At 40.4% G+C, this 16,809-nt stretch overlaps 1 protein-coding gene across 1 annotated transcript in view; it reads left to right on the top strand.

Annotated features, from left to right (window-relative positions):
• The first annotated feature begins 307 nt into the window (after positions 1–307).
• The window catches only part of MRPS9 (mitochondrial ribosomal protein S9), a 38,012-nt gene continuing 21,510 nt past the window's right edge, over positions 308–16,809 (top strand). The window contains exons 1-2 of the mRNA XM_081907458.1: positions 308–464; positions 9,842–10,021. Coding sequence (XP_081763584.1) covers positions 375–464; positions 9,842–10,021 — 270 coding nt within the window. The 5' untranslated portion in view covers positions 308–374. The remainder of the gene's footprint in view (positions 465–9,841; positions 10,022–16,809) is intronic.

Here is a 16,809-nt window from a genome sequence, read left to right as displayed (position 1 = left end):
AATAGCAGCCTTTCCTCCTTCCTCGGGGTTTTGCGGCTCCCCGGGGTTCAAAACAGAAACAGGCAAGCAAAATATATATATGCTGCTCCCCTTCCCACTCAGACTTAAGTTGCACGCGTGGCTACATAACTATGAATGGCTTTGCGGCTTCACAGCTCGAGAGTCACATGACTCCTCCTGAGGGCGGAGCGTCCTCTCTTCATCCCTCCAACACTCCCCCCGCCCACCCGCTCGCCGCGTTTTGCGGCCAATCAGGCGCGACGTCTCCGCCGTCGTGCTGCTGCGTGTGCGACAGTTGGAGGGCCGCTGAACGGAATACGGCAGATAGGGGAGGGGTCTCTCCGTTTGCCCCGCCCTTCTCTCCCTTAGCAAATATGGTAGTGGCGGCTGTTGGGCGCGTGCTGCTCGGGAGCCGCGCGTGGAGCGGGGCGCTGAGGACGGGGAAGCGGTTGGCGGGGCCGAAGGTAAGTGAGAAGGGAGGGAGGAAGAGAGAGAGCGCGGGGGGGGGGGAGGGGAGTAGCCGCTCACGTAAAGAGCTGCCGGTTTCTGAGCGCTCGGCGGCGCATGCGCTGTTTTTTCTCTCCCATGCCACCTCCCCCCCCCCCCAAGTCCCATGTGAGGTAACTTCAGTCCCCGAAATCTTTCCTTCCTCCGTGTTCAGAAAACGTTGCTCCGTAGTCCGAAGTTGACTCGAGTCAAATCGCTTTCTGCCTTCCCACCTCGCATGCCTGTCAATAGGTTTATGTGGCAGGGCTGTGAAATGCCTGCGGTCGTACTTTGGCATTAAAGTCACGGCTCTCTCTACACAGACACAAATATAGATACACATACTATGTGTGTGTGTGTGTGTGTGTGTGTGTGTGTGTATACACACACACACACACACACAGTCATACCTCGTGTTTCGTTAGGTTCATGTTGCATCTTTTCGGCTTGCAAACACGGCAAGTGTATATTTCCGGGTATCGCCGCATGCGCAGAAGCGTTTTGCGCACTTCACACATGCGCAGAAGCACTCTATCGCGCTCCACGCTTGCGCAGAAGCGCTGCTCTAGTTGCAGACATTTTGGGGTGTGAACGGCACCCCGGAATGGATCGTGTCCGCAACTAGAGGTACCACTGTACACCCAGTCAGGTGGGTGGGGTACAAATAAATTATTCTTTACACACACAAAAATTTACACACATACACATACATGTTATGATAGGAGTTGGGCCTGCAGTCACATCTGGAAGACCACACGCCTCCCACGCCCATCATTTTTTATATACAAACGTTGTGTTCTGCTCCTTATCACAAGGGATCCCTGTATTATTATTTTTTGTGCTGTGGAGCAACTTCCTTATTTTATTATTTTATATATACTTTTCAGATATATACATTTCACTGTTTTTACAATCATTTTGACATTTTAAAACTTGACTTCCTTTCTCCCTCTTTCTGCAGTTCCTTAAATTTATTTTTAATATCTTACGCATATGCAAATTAACTTATTTATTTATCTTCTTTAAATATATACAGTACGCTTATGTAGCTGCAGGTTATTACAATAAGGATTATTACAAATGATTTCTGTAATTGTGCATTGCAACAATGTAAAATAATGAAATGCAATTAAACCATATAGGCTCACAGTAATGAGAGGAGCCCAACACTACAGGGAGAAATGACACGGGTAAAGTTCATTCTCTTTTTGACGATGTATTTAATCAATAATAATAATCCAATGACACTTGGATTCAAGAAAACTATTCTCAGTCCTAAATCAGGAGGCTCAGTGTGGTATAATGGGTAGAGTGGTGGATTATGACCAGAGAGACACAGGTTCAAATCTCTGCCTAGCGATGAGCTAACTGGGTCCTAATCTGCAAACCAAATGTTTTTAAGGTATAAGGGCAAAGGTGCGTGCATGTTTAGCCCTGATTTAACTGGAAGAAGAATAAGGAGAGGAAACCATCATGAATCATAATGAATAATAAATGTGGTGGTTCTGTTTGTGAATATGTCTCATCTGTTTGGGTATGCTTTGCTTTCAACTACAGATAAATTCTCAGCTGGGCTCTCCCATTAACCAGTTTCAGTTTTGCATAGTTCAGCTGCCACCACATCATAGCCTGGCAGGGTCAGGAGCCCCCTTGAGCTCAAAAAAAATTTAACTAATTTATCAATTATACCACCCTCTACCCGCAGGTCTCAGGGCAGTTCACAGAATAAAATCAAAATATAAAACCACCCAATACATAATCAAAATAACAACAACAACAACCCAATACCCCCCCACACACATTTTAAAAGAGCATAGGATCCTTAAATCAATAAGCTGATTTGAGAAGAAAGAGGGGAAGAGTTGTAGGAGAGGAATCCCCAATAAGGTTCACACAAGAGCTGTAACTTAACAACCAAATGGGTTTCCGGTAGTTATACGCAAAGGGTAAAGGTAAGGATAGAAAGTATAACCATACAGAGTGGTCTCTTGAAAAAAGACTGAGTGCTGCCCTTCCAATCTGCTGGCTCCTTTGAAAGCCAGACCCATCACCTAGCCTTGCCAATTTCCAAAACAAGCTAACTGCAGTTGAGAGCTCTGTTCTTCTCCTGCTTCCAGTCTCTGTTGTAGAGGGAGCTTCCTTCTTGACAGGCAGCTTCTAAGGCCCAAGCTCTCAAGCCTGCCAGAGTACTTCATTGCAACAGAGGAAGGATTTAATTGGAGCTATTGGGGCATCTTTTTCTTTGGTTGGGGCTGTCCTAAACACAGGTTTCTGTCTCTTGTAACTGAAAAAGTGGGTGGGCGGGGGGGGGTGCTTTTCAGGTTGCAGAAGGTGCAAGTGCAGTTCATGCCATTGCTCACCTGCACACCTGCTCCGCTAGGCAGAGGAGAAGCCAGAATTATACCGCAAAGTACCAAGACCAAGTTTAGAAGCCAACTTTCCTTTGCTGCAATATATGGCATCTATACAGCACAGAAGAAACCTGGTTATCATTATGCAAAAAGGACTTGGGATAATCCAAGGTGTGAGACAAGAGGGCCTGTACTTGTATAGGACACTGTTGAACAACATGTATCATTATTTACGAAAATCACATTGCACAAAATACTGTAGGAAGATAGAACTTGTAGAACAACAGTCAAAAACTGTATCAACTGTGTTAAAGATATGGGAATGTAATGCCCACTATTTCACCTGATTTTATCAGACTTTGACATATGATGCTGGAAGGATTACCTAGAAAGATTAATAAAAACCAGAAATATGAGCAGTTACTCAACAATTAAAAACTATTTGCATCCTGAGAATTTATGATGGTTTAAATACTTCATATACACAGTGTTGTTACATGACGTTTAAGAGATTCTTAAGAGATTTAAAAGAATTTTATATTTGATAGGTTCTTAAGAGGTTTAACAGTTTGAGGATACTGTCCTAAAAAGATAAAAATTGTTTTGAATTTATTTTGTGAAACAGAGGTATGATTGTGAATGAGAATCCTCATTACATGATTAAATGGGTGCGGGATACTGGAAATAGGATCCCCATGGAAATCAGGAAATTGCTAGAGCTCATTCTTTTTGTTAAATCAAACTATAAGAGAAAACTGCTTGAAAGTAATGTCAAGGTGGTATTTAACTTCAGTTGTACTAAGTGTGGTGAATAAGGATAAGGAAGTTACTTACAATAACAGTTAGATGTTAATTTTGTAAATTTCTATATTATGAGTTATTCTGCTATTGTTACTAAATTACACTTTAATCCAAAGAGAATATTTAGACTACAACTAATCTAGAGATGATCATTGCAGCGAGGATGTTGTTTTCCCAGAAACTGAAAACTCACCTATTGCCTCCTCATATTAGTGACAGGATAAATAAGGTTTGGAAATTGGCTGTGATGTCAAAATTAAAATATTACTTAATATTGAAATAAACAGGATATGGACAAAACAATTTTCTTTAAGTTTGGTCCCCATTCTTACTGTATTGTCAAAGAAATTCTTGTCCCCCAACATTTCAGTATAGTTTTATATGTTTTAAGTTACGTATTAATGATAATTTAATTGTTCTGCTTAAAAATGATTTAAGAAGCTATATTATTTGAAATGCATGTTCAGAAGGATTGATAATATTAATAGCATTATTGTTATCAGTGTATTTTTCTTGTTGCGTTCTATGGCACAAAAATGAAATGTTACTGTTCAGCCATTGCACAGCAAATTCCCCCACCCTTACAAGTGGGTGCTGAGGTGCTAGTGAAGAGCAACCATGGGCAATGTGAGGATAATTGATGGAATGTAACAGTTTGCAAGGATGGGCTCTCCCAATTTGCTACATGAAATGTTGCAGCCGTGTTCTGGTTTGAATTTAAACATTTAAGAACTCCTTAAGCTGGCAAATGGAATATAACTCAGTACGTATTTCGCCTTGCTTGCTTGCTTGCTTGCTTTATTTAATTAATTTCTGTCCCAGAGCAGGGTCACCTAATGAAATAGAAACTTGTTGCATGCTGCTATCGTATCACGTGACCAACACTAAAATTCTCAGCATAGTAGTACCTAACTGTTCCTGCAAACAGCACAATCAATGCTGACTGCGCCTCCTCACAAGCCCTCCCTACCAAAAGCATCAACAAAGAAATGAGCTTTTAACTGGTAGCTAAAACCAAATAAAATTTGTGTCCGTCACATTTGAGGTGGGTGGGAGGGAGGGAATTCCAAAACTCAAGTGCCACCAGAGAAAGGCCCCCGCTTGTTTTTTTGTTTTTTGTAATATGTATAGGCTTATATTGGTAGGATCTGTCTTATATTGAATCAGTCCATTGGTCCATCTAACTCAGTATTTAATAAAAATAATAATAAAATTTTATTTATATCCCACCCTCCCCAGCCAAAGCCAGGCTCAGAGCGGTTAACAACAAAAAAAGTAACACAGCATTCTAAAATCAATTCATTTTAAAATCAGTTCAAAATCAAATTAATGGCAACCATTGGGCTAGAGTTCTGTGAGGATTACCAAAGGAGGGGGTCAGACTGTGCCTTGGCCAAAGGCCTGGTGTAACAGCTCTGTCTTGCAGGCCCTGTGGAAAGATGTTTGTCTGAGCTTTCTAGCAGTGGGTTTCCAGGTGTCTTCACCAGCCTTACCTGGAGATGCCAGGGACTGATGCATGCAAAGCAGATGCTCTCCCACTCAGCTCTGACTCTTCCCCACTTAAATTTTGATTAATACAACTTATGCCTTATATTAATGAATGGATGCTTACAAGTCTGGGGCCATAATCACCACCACTCTCCATGCTGCTCTGTCCCATCTGGAGCAGCCGGGGAGTTATGTGAGGCTGCTGTTTGTGGATTTTAGCTCTGCTTTTAACACTATCCTCCCCCATAGACTGGTGTCCAAGCTAGAGGCGATTGGACTCTCCAACTCCACCTGTCTCTGGGTTTTGGATTTTTTGTCAGAACGTTCTCAGAGGGTTAGAGTAGGGTCACATATGTCCAAAGCCCTTAGCCTTAACACCGGCTCACCACAGGGTTGTGTGTTGAGTCCCCTGCTCTATACTCTCTATACGTATGACTGTACAGCCATCTATTCCAGCAACAAAATCATCAAGTTTGCTGATGACACTACGGTGGTGGGGCTCATTTCAGGAGGGGATGAGTCCGCCTATCGGGACGAGGTGGAGCGGCTCTGTGTTTGGTGTGGAGAGAACAATCTGGCTCTTAATACGGCTAAGACCAAGGAATTGGTGGTGGATTACAGGGGAAAAAAGGCGGACATTCAGCCCTTGTATATCAACGGGGAACGGGTGGAGAGGGTGGCGGAATTCAGGTTTTTGGGAGTGACTATCGATCAGGGCATGACTTGGAGCGCAAATACCACTGCTCTGGTGAAGAAGGCCCAGCAGAGAATTTATTTCCTCAGACTTTTAAAGAAGAACAATCTGAGTGAGAGACTGCTGGTGTCCTTCTACCGAGGCTCCATAGAGAGCATTCTCACATACTGTATTTGTGCTTGGTTCTCCAGTTGTACAGCTAGGGAGAGGAAGGTGCTCCAGAAGGTCATAACCACAGCCCAAAGGATTATTGGTCATCCTCTCCCATCTTTGGAAGAACTGTACGGTTCCCGTTGTCTTAGGAAAGCAAACAACATCCTGCAGGATTCATCTCACCCGGGATACAGTCTGTTTGCTCTACTGCCTTCTGGCAGGAGATATAGAAACATCAAGTCAAGGACAAATAGACTGAAAAATAGTTTCTATCCAAGAGCTGTGGCCTTTTTGAATGCTGTAACTCGATAGTGTGACCTGGGAGTTTAATGGGTGTGGGTGTGGGTGTGGGTGTGGCTGGAATGTGGTTTGTTTGGTTGTTGTTGTTGTTTTGCTTTTGTTGTTTTTTAAGGGATGGCATCCAATTTCGTTGCACTTGTGCAATGTTGCACTTGTGTAATGACAATAAAGAATCTATCTATCTATCTATCTATAATAACGTTCAAGGCAATGCAATATACAAAACAGTACTACCAGGATGAACAGACAGGACACTGGTCTTCAGTTGGTGGACTAGGACTTACTACTGGGTTGTGACTTGACCTAAAGTAGGTTGCAACAGCAATATTACCATCATACCAATATAGCCAGATTCTAGGGTTGCCATACGTCTGGATTTTCCTGGACATTACTGGGATTTCGGGGGGGGGGGGGTGCGGATTTCCGAAAGGCAGTTCTTTGTCCTGGATCTTAGGAGTCAGTTGAAAAATCTTGTTTTTTGGCTCAAAAAAGCTCAACAACTTTGGGGTTTGTCTAAAAAAAGTGCAGCTATGCCGCTGATTTTCAACATAATAGTAATAAATTAGGGATCAAAATAATGCTAGCAGTGTCTTGCAGCTTTAATACAGAATTACCTGCAAATAATTAAGTAAACATCTCTTACTTTAAAATCCTATGCTTGTCTACTCAGAAATAAGCCTCTTTGAGTTTGCTTCTGTTTGACTAAAAAATAATGTGTGTAGGTGGTTCCCTGTGTGGACAATTCACCTACAGGGGTTGGGTCTAAAAGCATGTGTGTGCTTGTGACAGAGACAGAGAGAGCACTCTCTCTTGCCTATTCACCAGCTTCTAACAGTTTCAGTCTAGCTGGTGGAGCCTGTAGGGGGGAGCCACAGTTTATGCAAAATCTGCCTTCTGAAGGCAGATTGATCATCCTGCTAATGCTCTGCTTATATATTTCTAAGTAATGCAAATATTACAAATACACCATAAACCTCCAGTGCCCTTCTCATCCAAATCCCTGGTGTTCTGCCTCTTGAACACCTCATATCTTGGAACTAGGGAGCATGTGACAATACTTAAAAGTATCTGGGCAGGCTAATGTATTTATCTGTCATGGATGAAAAATACTATCCAGGTTAAAAGAGAAAAGCCAAGAAATCACTTTTCCCAGTACCATTTTCTATTCCTGGAAAGTGGGAAGAGCCACTGAGCTCTGCCTCCCTAGGACTCATCATTGTCCTTGTTTCTGCAGTGGTTTTCAGACCTTGAAAGCTCATATTTAACTACATAAAAGATGGTTGGGATATCACCAAAGAAATGCTCTTGTGTGGCATCAGGACAAGATGCCATTGGTTCTATAACTGGGGCTTGCTTTTTATGACAAGAGTGCTACTGGTAAGGGGTAATACAAGGAATAATAGGAAGGTCACTTTATTTCTTTTGGCATGAGGCAAATATTTCATATCTGAATTCAGCACTTCAGCTATTGGACAGCAAAAAAGGCCAGAAACTTTAGCTTGTGACTTGTTGGGAATAGGCTCTCTTTTGAAATCCTTGGGACTTTCTTTTGGGTAGATCTGTATAGCTAGACACACAAGGCACAGAACTCAAACTGAAGTAAGAATATGTGTCACATTGGAGCCTAAAAGATTTGACCACTAGATGGCCAACTCCTTAAATTGCTCTCTAGCAAAACTGTTGAGTAGATCTACAAGATTTCACCTTCCAACTTCTTTTCCACCCTCCCATTTCTTTTTCTTGTTTCTTTCCAGGGAGACAACTCCAGTAATCTGTTTATGGAATAATTAGACTGCTGAGAAGCTTTGTTAATATGAACACAGGACAAATAAAGTAGTGCATAAGGATGGCTCTTTGCCAAGCTTGAGCCATTACTGCTTTGCCAGTGATTCTTCTGTTCCTTTGGCAGAGTGCTTGATTGAAATTACAGTTGTCTTACCCACTGATTATCTTGGTAAAAGAAAAACAAATCTGTCTAGCCATATCTTACAGGATTCCATAAAAGCCAGAAGATAACTGTCTTTTGGACCATTGTTTTGAGCAGAAATTGTATTCGCTAGTAGGCATTGATGGCAATCGCACTAGGGTTTTAAGAGGGAGGAAGTAAATTGCTCAGCCAAAACTGTCAGCCAGGCTTTTAAAATGGGCTGTCTTAGTCAATATGGTAGGCAAATATGCTAAAAAGCTTTGAGTCCTCATAATCTGAAGTTTTAAGAATTGGTCAACATTTACCAAGAACGGTGTAGAATTTCTTTAAAAATAAGTGTTTGCACGCATGCATTCAATACAGTATATGGTACTAAGACTGTATTCTTGTAAATTAGTTACACTGAGTTCAGTGAGACTTATTCCAAGTAAATGTGCTTATGAAATGCAGCCTTAATATATTCTCAGTGCACTCAAGACATATATATTTCTATCATTATTTTTTTTACATCTGTTAGCTAACACATGAAAGAGGATGTGAGCCAGATTGGATTTGAGGTGTGTGAAATTTGGCCTCTTGAATGTTCTGAGTTTCATTCGCTTCTGAAAAATCAGGTGCATGAAAATATTGAAAACTAAGTAACCTGTTTTACTGAAGGTTTAGGCACATAGAATTCTTTACAGCTCCTTTTCTCTTCCTTCTTCCCATCCCACCCCTGTTTTCTTTGCCAACACTTACCATAAGTGACCTAGACCTATCTTCCACCTTCCTTATCTGTGTTCTTGCCAGAAATATCATAGGAACACGTTACCTGATTATTAGTTATATTAGTTGGGGATATGTAAATAAAATACGTCTTGTATGTTTAAAGGCAGGCATTTTGAAAAACAAATGATTACTTGCTTCATTGTGACATCTGTCTCAGAAAACCAAGTTTCTCGGAAAACAATAGCCCCTAATGAGAATTTATTTACAGAGCAGATGCCAGATATTTACAGAGCAATAATTAATCTTGCCACATCACTTCTTTTCTAGAATAGGGCTTTTCTTCTTCTTCTAGAATAGGGATGTGGCCCCTTCAGATGCTACTGGGCTATAAGTCCCATCATCTCTCCTGCTGGCTGATGCTGGTGGGAATTGGAATCCAACATCTGGAGGATCACAAGTTTCCTACCTCTACTTTAGAGCTTTATGTTTGAAAGGAACAATGAAATTTCACTCAGTTCATATAAATCACAAGCTCCAGATCCCTGGAAGTGTTCCAGTAGTATTTAACTGGAAAATTAAGTGGATTGTCTTATGTTAACATGTATTAAATTTTAAAATGTATTGGAGTTTAAGATGCATCTTAGCTCCACGGCAATAGCCCTGTGAGATGGGTTATGCATTTGGGACAGTATAATTTATCCAAGAATTCAAGTGAGCTTACATCTGTATATGTGTTTTTCTACAGTTATATCCTGCCTATCTATCTTCCGTCAGTGAAATAAAGGCAGCATAAAAAGAGTTCCCTGGTAGTGTCTCTACCAGGCACTGAGGAGTCCAGACTGTCTTAGCTTCAGCACAGTTGCCGGATTCTATGCCTTGATCCATGCTGTCCTTTTTATTTTGAGGTTTGTGATCTGTGTTTCCCTTCCCTAGACATTAAGACTGATCTGCACTACCACAACAGTGCAGAGGAAAAATGTTGCCGCTTCAGGACCTGAAAAGTACACAGAAGCTTTTATCAAAAAACAGACTGAAGATTTCAACATAGGAAAGAGACATTTAGCCAACATGATGGGAGAAGATCCAGAAACTTTTACCCAAGAGGATATTGATGTAAGTATGGTTGCTCAGTTGGAGAAGTAATTTACTGCAGGGTTTCAGAATTGAAAGCTCTTTGCTTCAGCATGAGCCCCTCAGCTCTCCGTGAATTTTAATCGAACTGTCAGCGTACAAGCGAATGCTACTATACATAGAAAACATTGCAACTGTGGCTCTGAATAGAGATTCTACCCCTACTACTGTGCGAGGTCAGGCATCACACTGCAGAACTCTATACTATACCTTGCTAAAGCACAGCAGGTTCTTTTTAAAACTACTAATGGATAATCCCCTTGATCTTAGGTCGTAAGAACCACTATCAAGGTTTATATAGCATTTGGAAGCATTTACCCGTAATTTGACCTGCTGGGTAGACTTATGCTGGGGTTTCATGTATGATACTATAACAGCTAGCATTGGCAAGTGACCTTTTTCAACACTTAGGGCCAACACTTGGGTTGCAACTCTGCATGCTTATTTTGGAGCAAGACCTACAGGAGGTTATTCAGAGTAAACATGCCTGTTCCGCTTTTGATTTGTGACTTCAAGTACATATTTGACATTGAGCTTTAATTCTTTCTGGTTGTCCCTGTGTTAGGTGCTTTGCTGATCAAATAAAATAAAAAAAATCATTGGAACTAATATTTCCTTCTTCCCTCCAATCTAATCTCTCCCACCCCACCACATTCTACCCTGTGTTATTTTTTGATGGTATGGCACAAAATGTCAGTAGTTGTGAGCCATTGCAGTTTAATGTAACTTCCACATAAAGAAGCAGAATATCTCTGAATACTGGGTGCTGTGACGAGCAAGATGGAAGCACGTTAACTTACCTACAAATGGTGGAAAGCAGGCTGTGTAGGTGGCCATGTTGAAAACAAAATATTGCACAACTGTTCTGATCTAGCAGGGCAATTTTAATTCTCCTTGTTGTTTCAGTTTTTAAAAATAGTCTTATCTTCCCTTTTGGTCCTATCCTTTTTCCTGATTCTTTCCAGAATGGCACATGCACCTTGCTGGTTGGTTCTACAGTGTACAGCCAAAAGCTCTTGTGCTACTGGGACAAAGGGAGAGATTTATAATATGCCACCCCCCCAGTACAAATTTATTTATTAGACTGGTTCAAGTTTTGACCTCCACATTGCATGCCTCAGCATGAAGCCATGTTTATATGGAGTTGCATTGATCTCTGAGCAGCTTTGATGTAAAGGCACACACTAGAGAGTCTGTGTCAGCATTAAAAACCTTATAATAAGCAAGTCAGTTCTTTAAGCTTGAATTACTTGCATTTCCTCATGTTTATTAACTTCGTTAAGGCTAACAGACCAATTCAATGCTTGTTGACCTCCCCTGAGATTGAAGGGAGATTGTTAAGATTTGGGGCACAGATTTGGCTCTGGTCAGTTTAAAATGGTGGATGATTCCGTAAGCCCAGTGCCAAAAAAGCTGAGACTCCTGTGCTACTCCTAACAATGCCGCTGGTTCAAAACACATACCGGGACGCTTTTCTCTCTGATCCTAGGTAGCATGTGCCACAGCAGCCAGGAGGTGTTAGTGATGTAGCCCAAACAAGTCAGTGATGACTCCAACATTCTTTTTGCAGAAAGGAAGATTGGCCTGGAAATGAGCGTATAACAACTAATGCGTAGGATGGAGAAGCTTTGATTTACACTAGCCAGGGGCAGTTACTCCAATTCGTCCTGCAGTGGGAAATTTCAGCAGCCCGGTCAAAGTGATTGCCAGCATCCCTATTTGAATGCTGGGCCTGGTAAAAATCAAAACGGAAAGTGTTACTTTCCCTTGTGTATTTGCAAAAATAGGGAATGAAGCAGTGGGCGAGAATGGGGCAGTTGAACTCATTCCTTGCCTTCTTTCATCCCTCAGTCCCCTAACTTGGTTGACTGCCTCTCCCTCCCACCTTTGTAAGGGATAAGTTCTGATCTTGAAATCAGGCCAAGGAAAAAGCATTTGGGGAAGAGATCATTCATTCATTTTGCAGGGAGGAGGCATGGGTAGAGTGTGGAACTCTTTGCTCTTTTCTCTGCAAAAAATGATCTCCCCACCACACTGCTGCTTTTATATGTATTTACTAGTGCCTTGTCTTTTAGAACACAGCTTGCCTCCAAACAGTCTAGTTAGATAGACTCTTAAACTCACACGTGCCAGTTCTTCCCCAGCAGTTCCTTCCAATAATATAAGATGCTTTAAGAAGACAAAAAAGTCACCTGAAACTATATTGAGCCCTAATATGACGTAATCTTAAGATCCTGTACCAAACCCCAACCTTGTGGCCAAGAAACACAGGAGGTTTTAGATACAACTTTGTGAGTTAGGAGTTAGGCCCAAGTCTAGTTTATTGCAAACTACCTCCTCAAGAAAACTTTTCCTTGAGAAAAGTGAGGTATATCCTGAAAAATCTCATTTTCTCCTTCTTGCAGATGTCAAGTATAAGACCAGTTCAACACGTTATCTTTTTTAAAAAAAGAGAAGACAACAAAGAACAACATTTTACTTAGCAAAGCATAGTACTTGTAATGCTTGTTCAAATAACATCAGGTGTTGTAAATACTTAGGCTGTATAACAGTGTCTGCTATGCATAATTAAATTTCTGTTATAAAAATATAAAAGCCGCTTAGCACTGGCAGCAGAATTATCAGGCTTTACACTTGGAATGGTAATAATTCCTTCTGATGAGTACTTATGCATCTCCTGTCGTCTACTGTTAATCAGTGTGTGTCGTGCATTTCCAAAGTAGACATCCTAGGGTTCTTTTTCTTACTGGCATTTTGGATGTGTGTGTTTTGAAACAAGTCATACAGAGAAATATGTTAACGGGGTTGTCATTGCGTTCACGAGATATTTTTTTGCGCAGAGTAGTGCTTTCCTGGTGGTTTTATTTTTTAGAAATAAAAAGTTAAGCTATAAATTACAACTGTGTGTCTTGGGGAGAGGCGGGGGGACTCCAGTAAATTGATATATAACTCTGCAGAAGTCTACCAATTGCTTTTTAATTGGTATTATAGACCGTGCTCTGAAATCCGGATGTTTTATTCTCCTATGTGTGAATATGCAGTATGAAGTTTCTCTAATTGATTCGCTTTGCCCATTCCATTTGATGTATCATTTTTCACAATATTTCATAATTTGTGCTCATTTCTAATGAACAGAGTCGTTAGGACAGGCATGTCTAAGTACAACTGACAGCTAACATTAGGTGCCAGATGCAGTTTATAAAGCTATGTAGAACTGTAGAGAACAGTTTAAATAAATTAGCACCTGTACATTAGTCTCACTTGCTGGTAATTTATAAGCGAATCAGTAGAGATGACATTTAGGTAAGTCATTGATCAAGTTAACAGCTGCATACCCGCTGCCCAGCTGGGATACCTAATTAATAGAGATTGCAGTCCTGACCTAGTGCTTTTCCCTGGGTTGAGAATGTAATCCTTTTATTTTGTGATTTCATTTTTAATGTATGGTGCAAACACACCTTAGCTTTGAACAGTTGGATGATATTAACATATAACCATTCAAAAAAAGGTAGCCCAACCAGTACCCAAGCCAACTTGGAATGATATTTTATAATCCATTAAATGCAGTCACATCATCCTGTTATTTATTTTGGACCTCTGTTGAAGACTGCTTCCTTGTTCAATGCTTGATAAAGAAAGGTGAGAGTTGTTGGTATATGTGAGCGCTAAATAAGTTTGTGGGTAGGGTAAGCCAAACGTCTGGATTGTACTGATTTGCAGACTGCCTGTAGCATTTCATGGAATCATCGAATTGTAGAGTTGGAAGGGACCACAAGGTTCATCTAGTCCAATCCCCGTTTCACCCATTGTGGGGCTAGAACCCACAACCTAATGCATAATGACCTAATGTCTAATGCATAAATGTAAAACAAATGTTTTAAGAAACTTAACTTCATTGACAAATGCCTTTTTCCAAGAGGCAGAGCAGCATAGTTCTCTCTGACGAATAATTTTATTGCGTAAAGTATATTTATTAAAAGGTGTAGGGAAAGCTTCCTTTTCTCCAAAAGAACATGTCTCTCCCCACCCCCCTTTTTTGCTGCAAATCTACCAAGGGGGAAGTTTATGATACCTTGATTTTTATTACAAAATATAAAGTAGCTGTAGGTTGCTTTTGAAGGGAGTTGAAAGAAAGTTGGAGGAGATGTTATAAAGCCTGTTGGCTAAAACTTACATTTCAGAAGAGAATAAAACATCAGTTGAGAGACTCCTATAAGAAAGCAGGAAAATACTTTATTTTTTTATATATTGCCTATACATTTGGCTGGTAACATAACATCATTTTTTATACCCAGTTCTAAATAAAAATACTGGGGTTCATGCAGTTATGTGATGATATCACCTGGAAACGGAACATCAGACCTAGTTTGTACTTGAAAACGAATTATGTGTCTTCCTCTTGATAACATTTTCTTGAAGCCAAAGTATCTATTTTCTTTCCATGTGAGGCTATAGTAATTCCTGCTTCCTTCAGGGTCCATAAGAACATGTGATTGCAGCTCACTTAAAAAAGGGTGCCAAAGTCTACATTAATTTTATCCTTAACGTTTATCCAGAGTAATGTTTTTGTGTAATTTGGGTCCTGAATGTATGGGAGTATATAACCCCCGCAGCAGTTTTAGCCTCCCTATTCATCTTTCTTTTCTGCTCATATTTGATTTGGCATGTATAGGTCCATTTCTTGAGATCTGTTTCAGCTGAATGTTCAACTTAGCATAAGCTGCTGTCTCCCCACCCCAATATCAAATTGGAATATAAATAATAATTATAAAGGAACACATTTTTATGAAACAAATCAAACACAAATTAGACGAGTACATATTACTAACTTTACAATAAAATAATATTGGGTCATTTAGAATTCTGTAGCCCACCTTCTTCAGACTTAAGATAAGCTCTGCTGCTGCTTGCACATTTATCCAAAAGAAGAGACAGACAAGTCAAAAACAATCAGATTAATCAAAACTGAAAAACTGTGTTGCTATAGTTGCATACGAATCAAACATTTTTTTAAAAAATTGTGACTAGTATTGAATACATATGCATTAAACATTTGGTAATTAATATTTTCAAGACACCTGTAATTTGGACTGGATGCTTTCTTTCAGCTTCTTTAGTTGTTTGAACAGAATTATTTGAGTGGTAGTCAACTAAGCCGTACTCGGTGTAGGCTGTTTCAATTTGTGTAAGCTGCCTTGAGTTCCAGTATGATTAAAGGGTAGGATATAAATAAAGTAATAAAATAAGAGAAATTACTGAACATGACTAAGTTAGGTCCATTAACAATAATAATAACAATAATTTTATTATTTATACTCCACCCATCTGGCTGGGTTGCCCCGGCCACATTAATGGCAGTGGGATTACTTTGAGTAAAACTGAGTTGAATGCCACACCTTTTCTTTAAAGTCTCAATTAAAAAATAAATTAGAACTTTTTGGTAGAGAAGAAATGAGAAGTGAGTCATCAGGAGTTTGTTTCTTTTTCATAGAAGGAATAGACTTAAAAGTGTTATTTGTAGAGTGATGGTATGCATTGGTCAGCTCACCAGCACTGCTCTAGTAGCTACCTTTTGGAAAACGTGAGGCACCTGTCTGCTACTGAAGTCCCAACCTCTAATCTTGGCACAGCGTATTTTGTCGCTTTTATGACCCTAAGACACTTGGAGAAATACATGGGCCTCCAAAGATTTTCATCATATTAATACTGAACAACATTTGTAAAACAAAGCCCCTTCTTAACTTGCACTTGTGTGCCACAGTTTCTCTCTTATTTCATTCAGCATCAGGATCTTGCATTGCAGCAAAGATCACATCTGAAGCTGCCCCGAGTTTAAGGAGATGGTGTGGTGAGCTGCTTCTGTAAAGCATGGTCTTCATAAATACAGATGTCCACAAGAAATCGGGCTTTCTGCTGTGATTTTAACCATTTTTAAGTTGTCTTTAAAAAACAAAAAAGTGTTGTGGTCTGAGGGCACCAATTGCAATAGCTTTGCTGAAGCTAAGCATCACCAGTGACTAGACCGCTTAAGAGCCCTATAGTACCTTGGGCTTCATGATGACACGATATGAATGAAAACAGTACAATTTTCATTGGAAGCCGCATAATAAGGTGAAAAAAGTCGTGGATCTGTGGAACAGTAACAGGGTTCTGACTTAAGATTTCAGCATCCTAATAGCACTAATTGAAGGAGTCCTGATGTTGGCACATGCTAGAGCAAGTTTTCTTATTCTAGCATTGCACAGCAAGTCACCTTTAGGTCGTTGTCCTTTAGAGCAGTGTTTCCCAACCTTGGGCCTCCAGATGTTTTTGGCCTACAACTCCCATCATCCCTAGCTAGCAAGACCAGTGGTCAGGAATGATGGGAATTGTAGTTCAAAAACAGCTGGAGGCCCAAGGTTGGGAAACACTGCTTTAGAGTGCCATATGTTTGCAGGATAGATATGAGCAGCACTAGCAGCTGGATCTTCCTGTTCCTGCAGTGAACATGTCCTCCTTGCTATCTCATATCACCCCAAAAGTATGATTTTAAGGTTGCAGGTTAGCTCAGGTTGAGCATGATAATTTAATTCTCAGGGTTGTGAGTTTGAGCCCCATGTTGGGCAAAAGATTCCTGCCGTGCAGGGGCTTGGACTAGATGACACTTGGGGTCCCTTCCAGGTCTACCATTCTATGATAAACCAGCAGAAAGTTTTGCTGTTGTCAAATCTTTTTGATAGAAATTTTATTGGAAATTCCGTACTTGGGATTGCATGTGCATGTGAATCCAT

This window comes from Podarcis melisellensis (genome assembly GCF_964234715.1).
Source record: "Podarcis melisellensis genome assembly, chromosome: 4".
NCBI lineage: Eukaryota > Metazoa > Chordata > Lepidosauria > Squamata > Lacertidae > Podarcis > Podarcis melisellensis.
The sequence above is the reverse complement of the archived record's forward strand: the minus strand, read 5'-3'. Positions and strand labels throughout refer to the sequence as shown.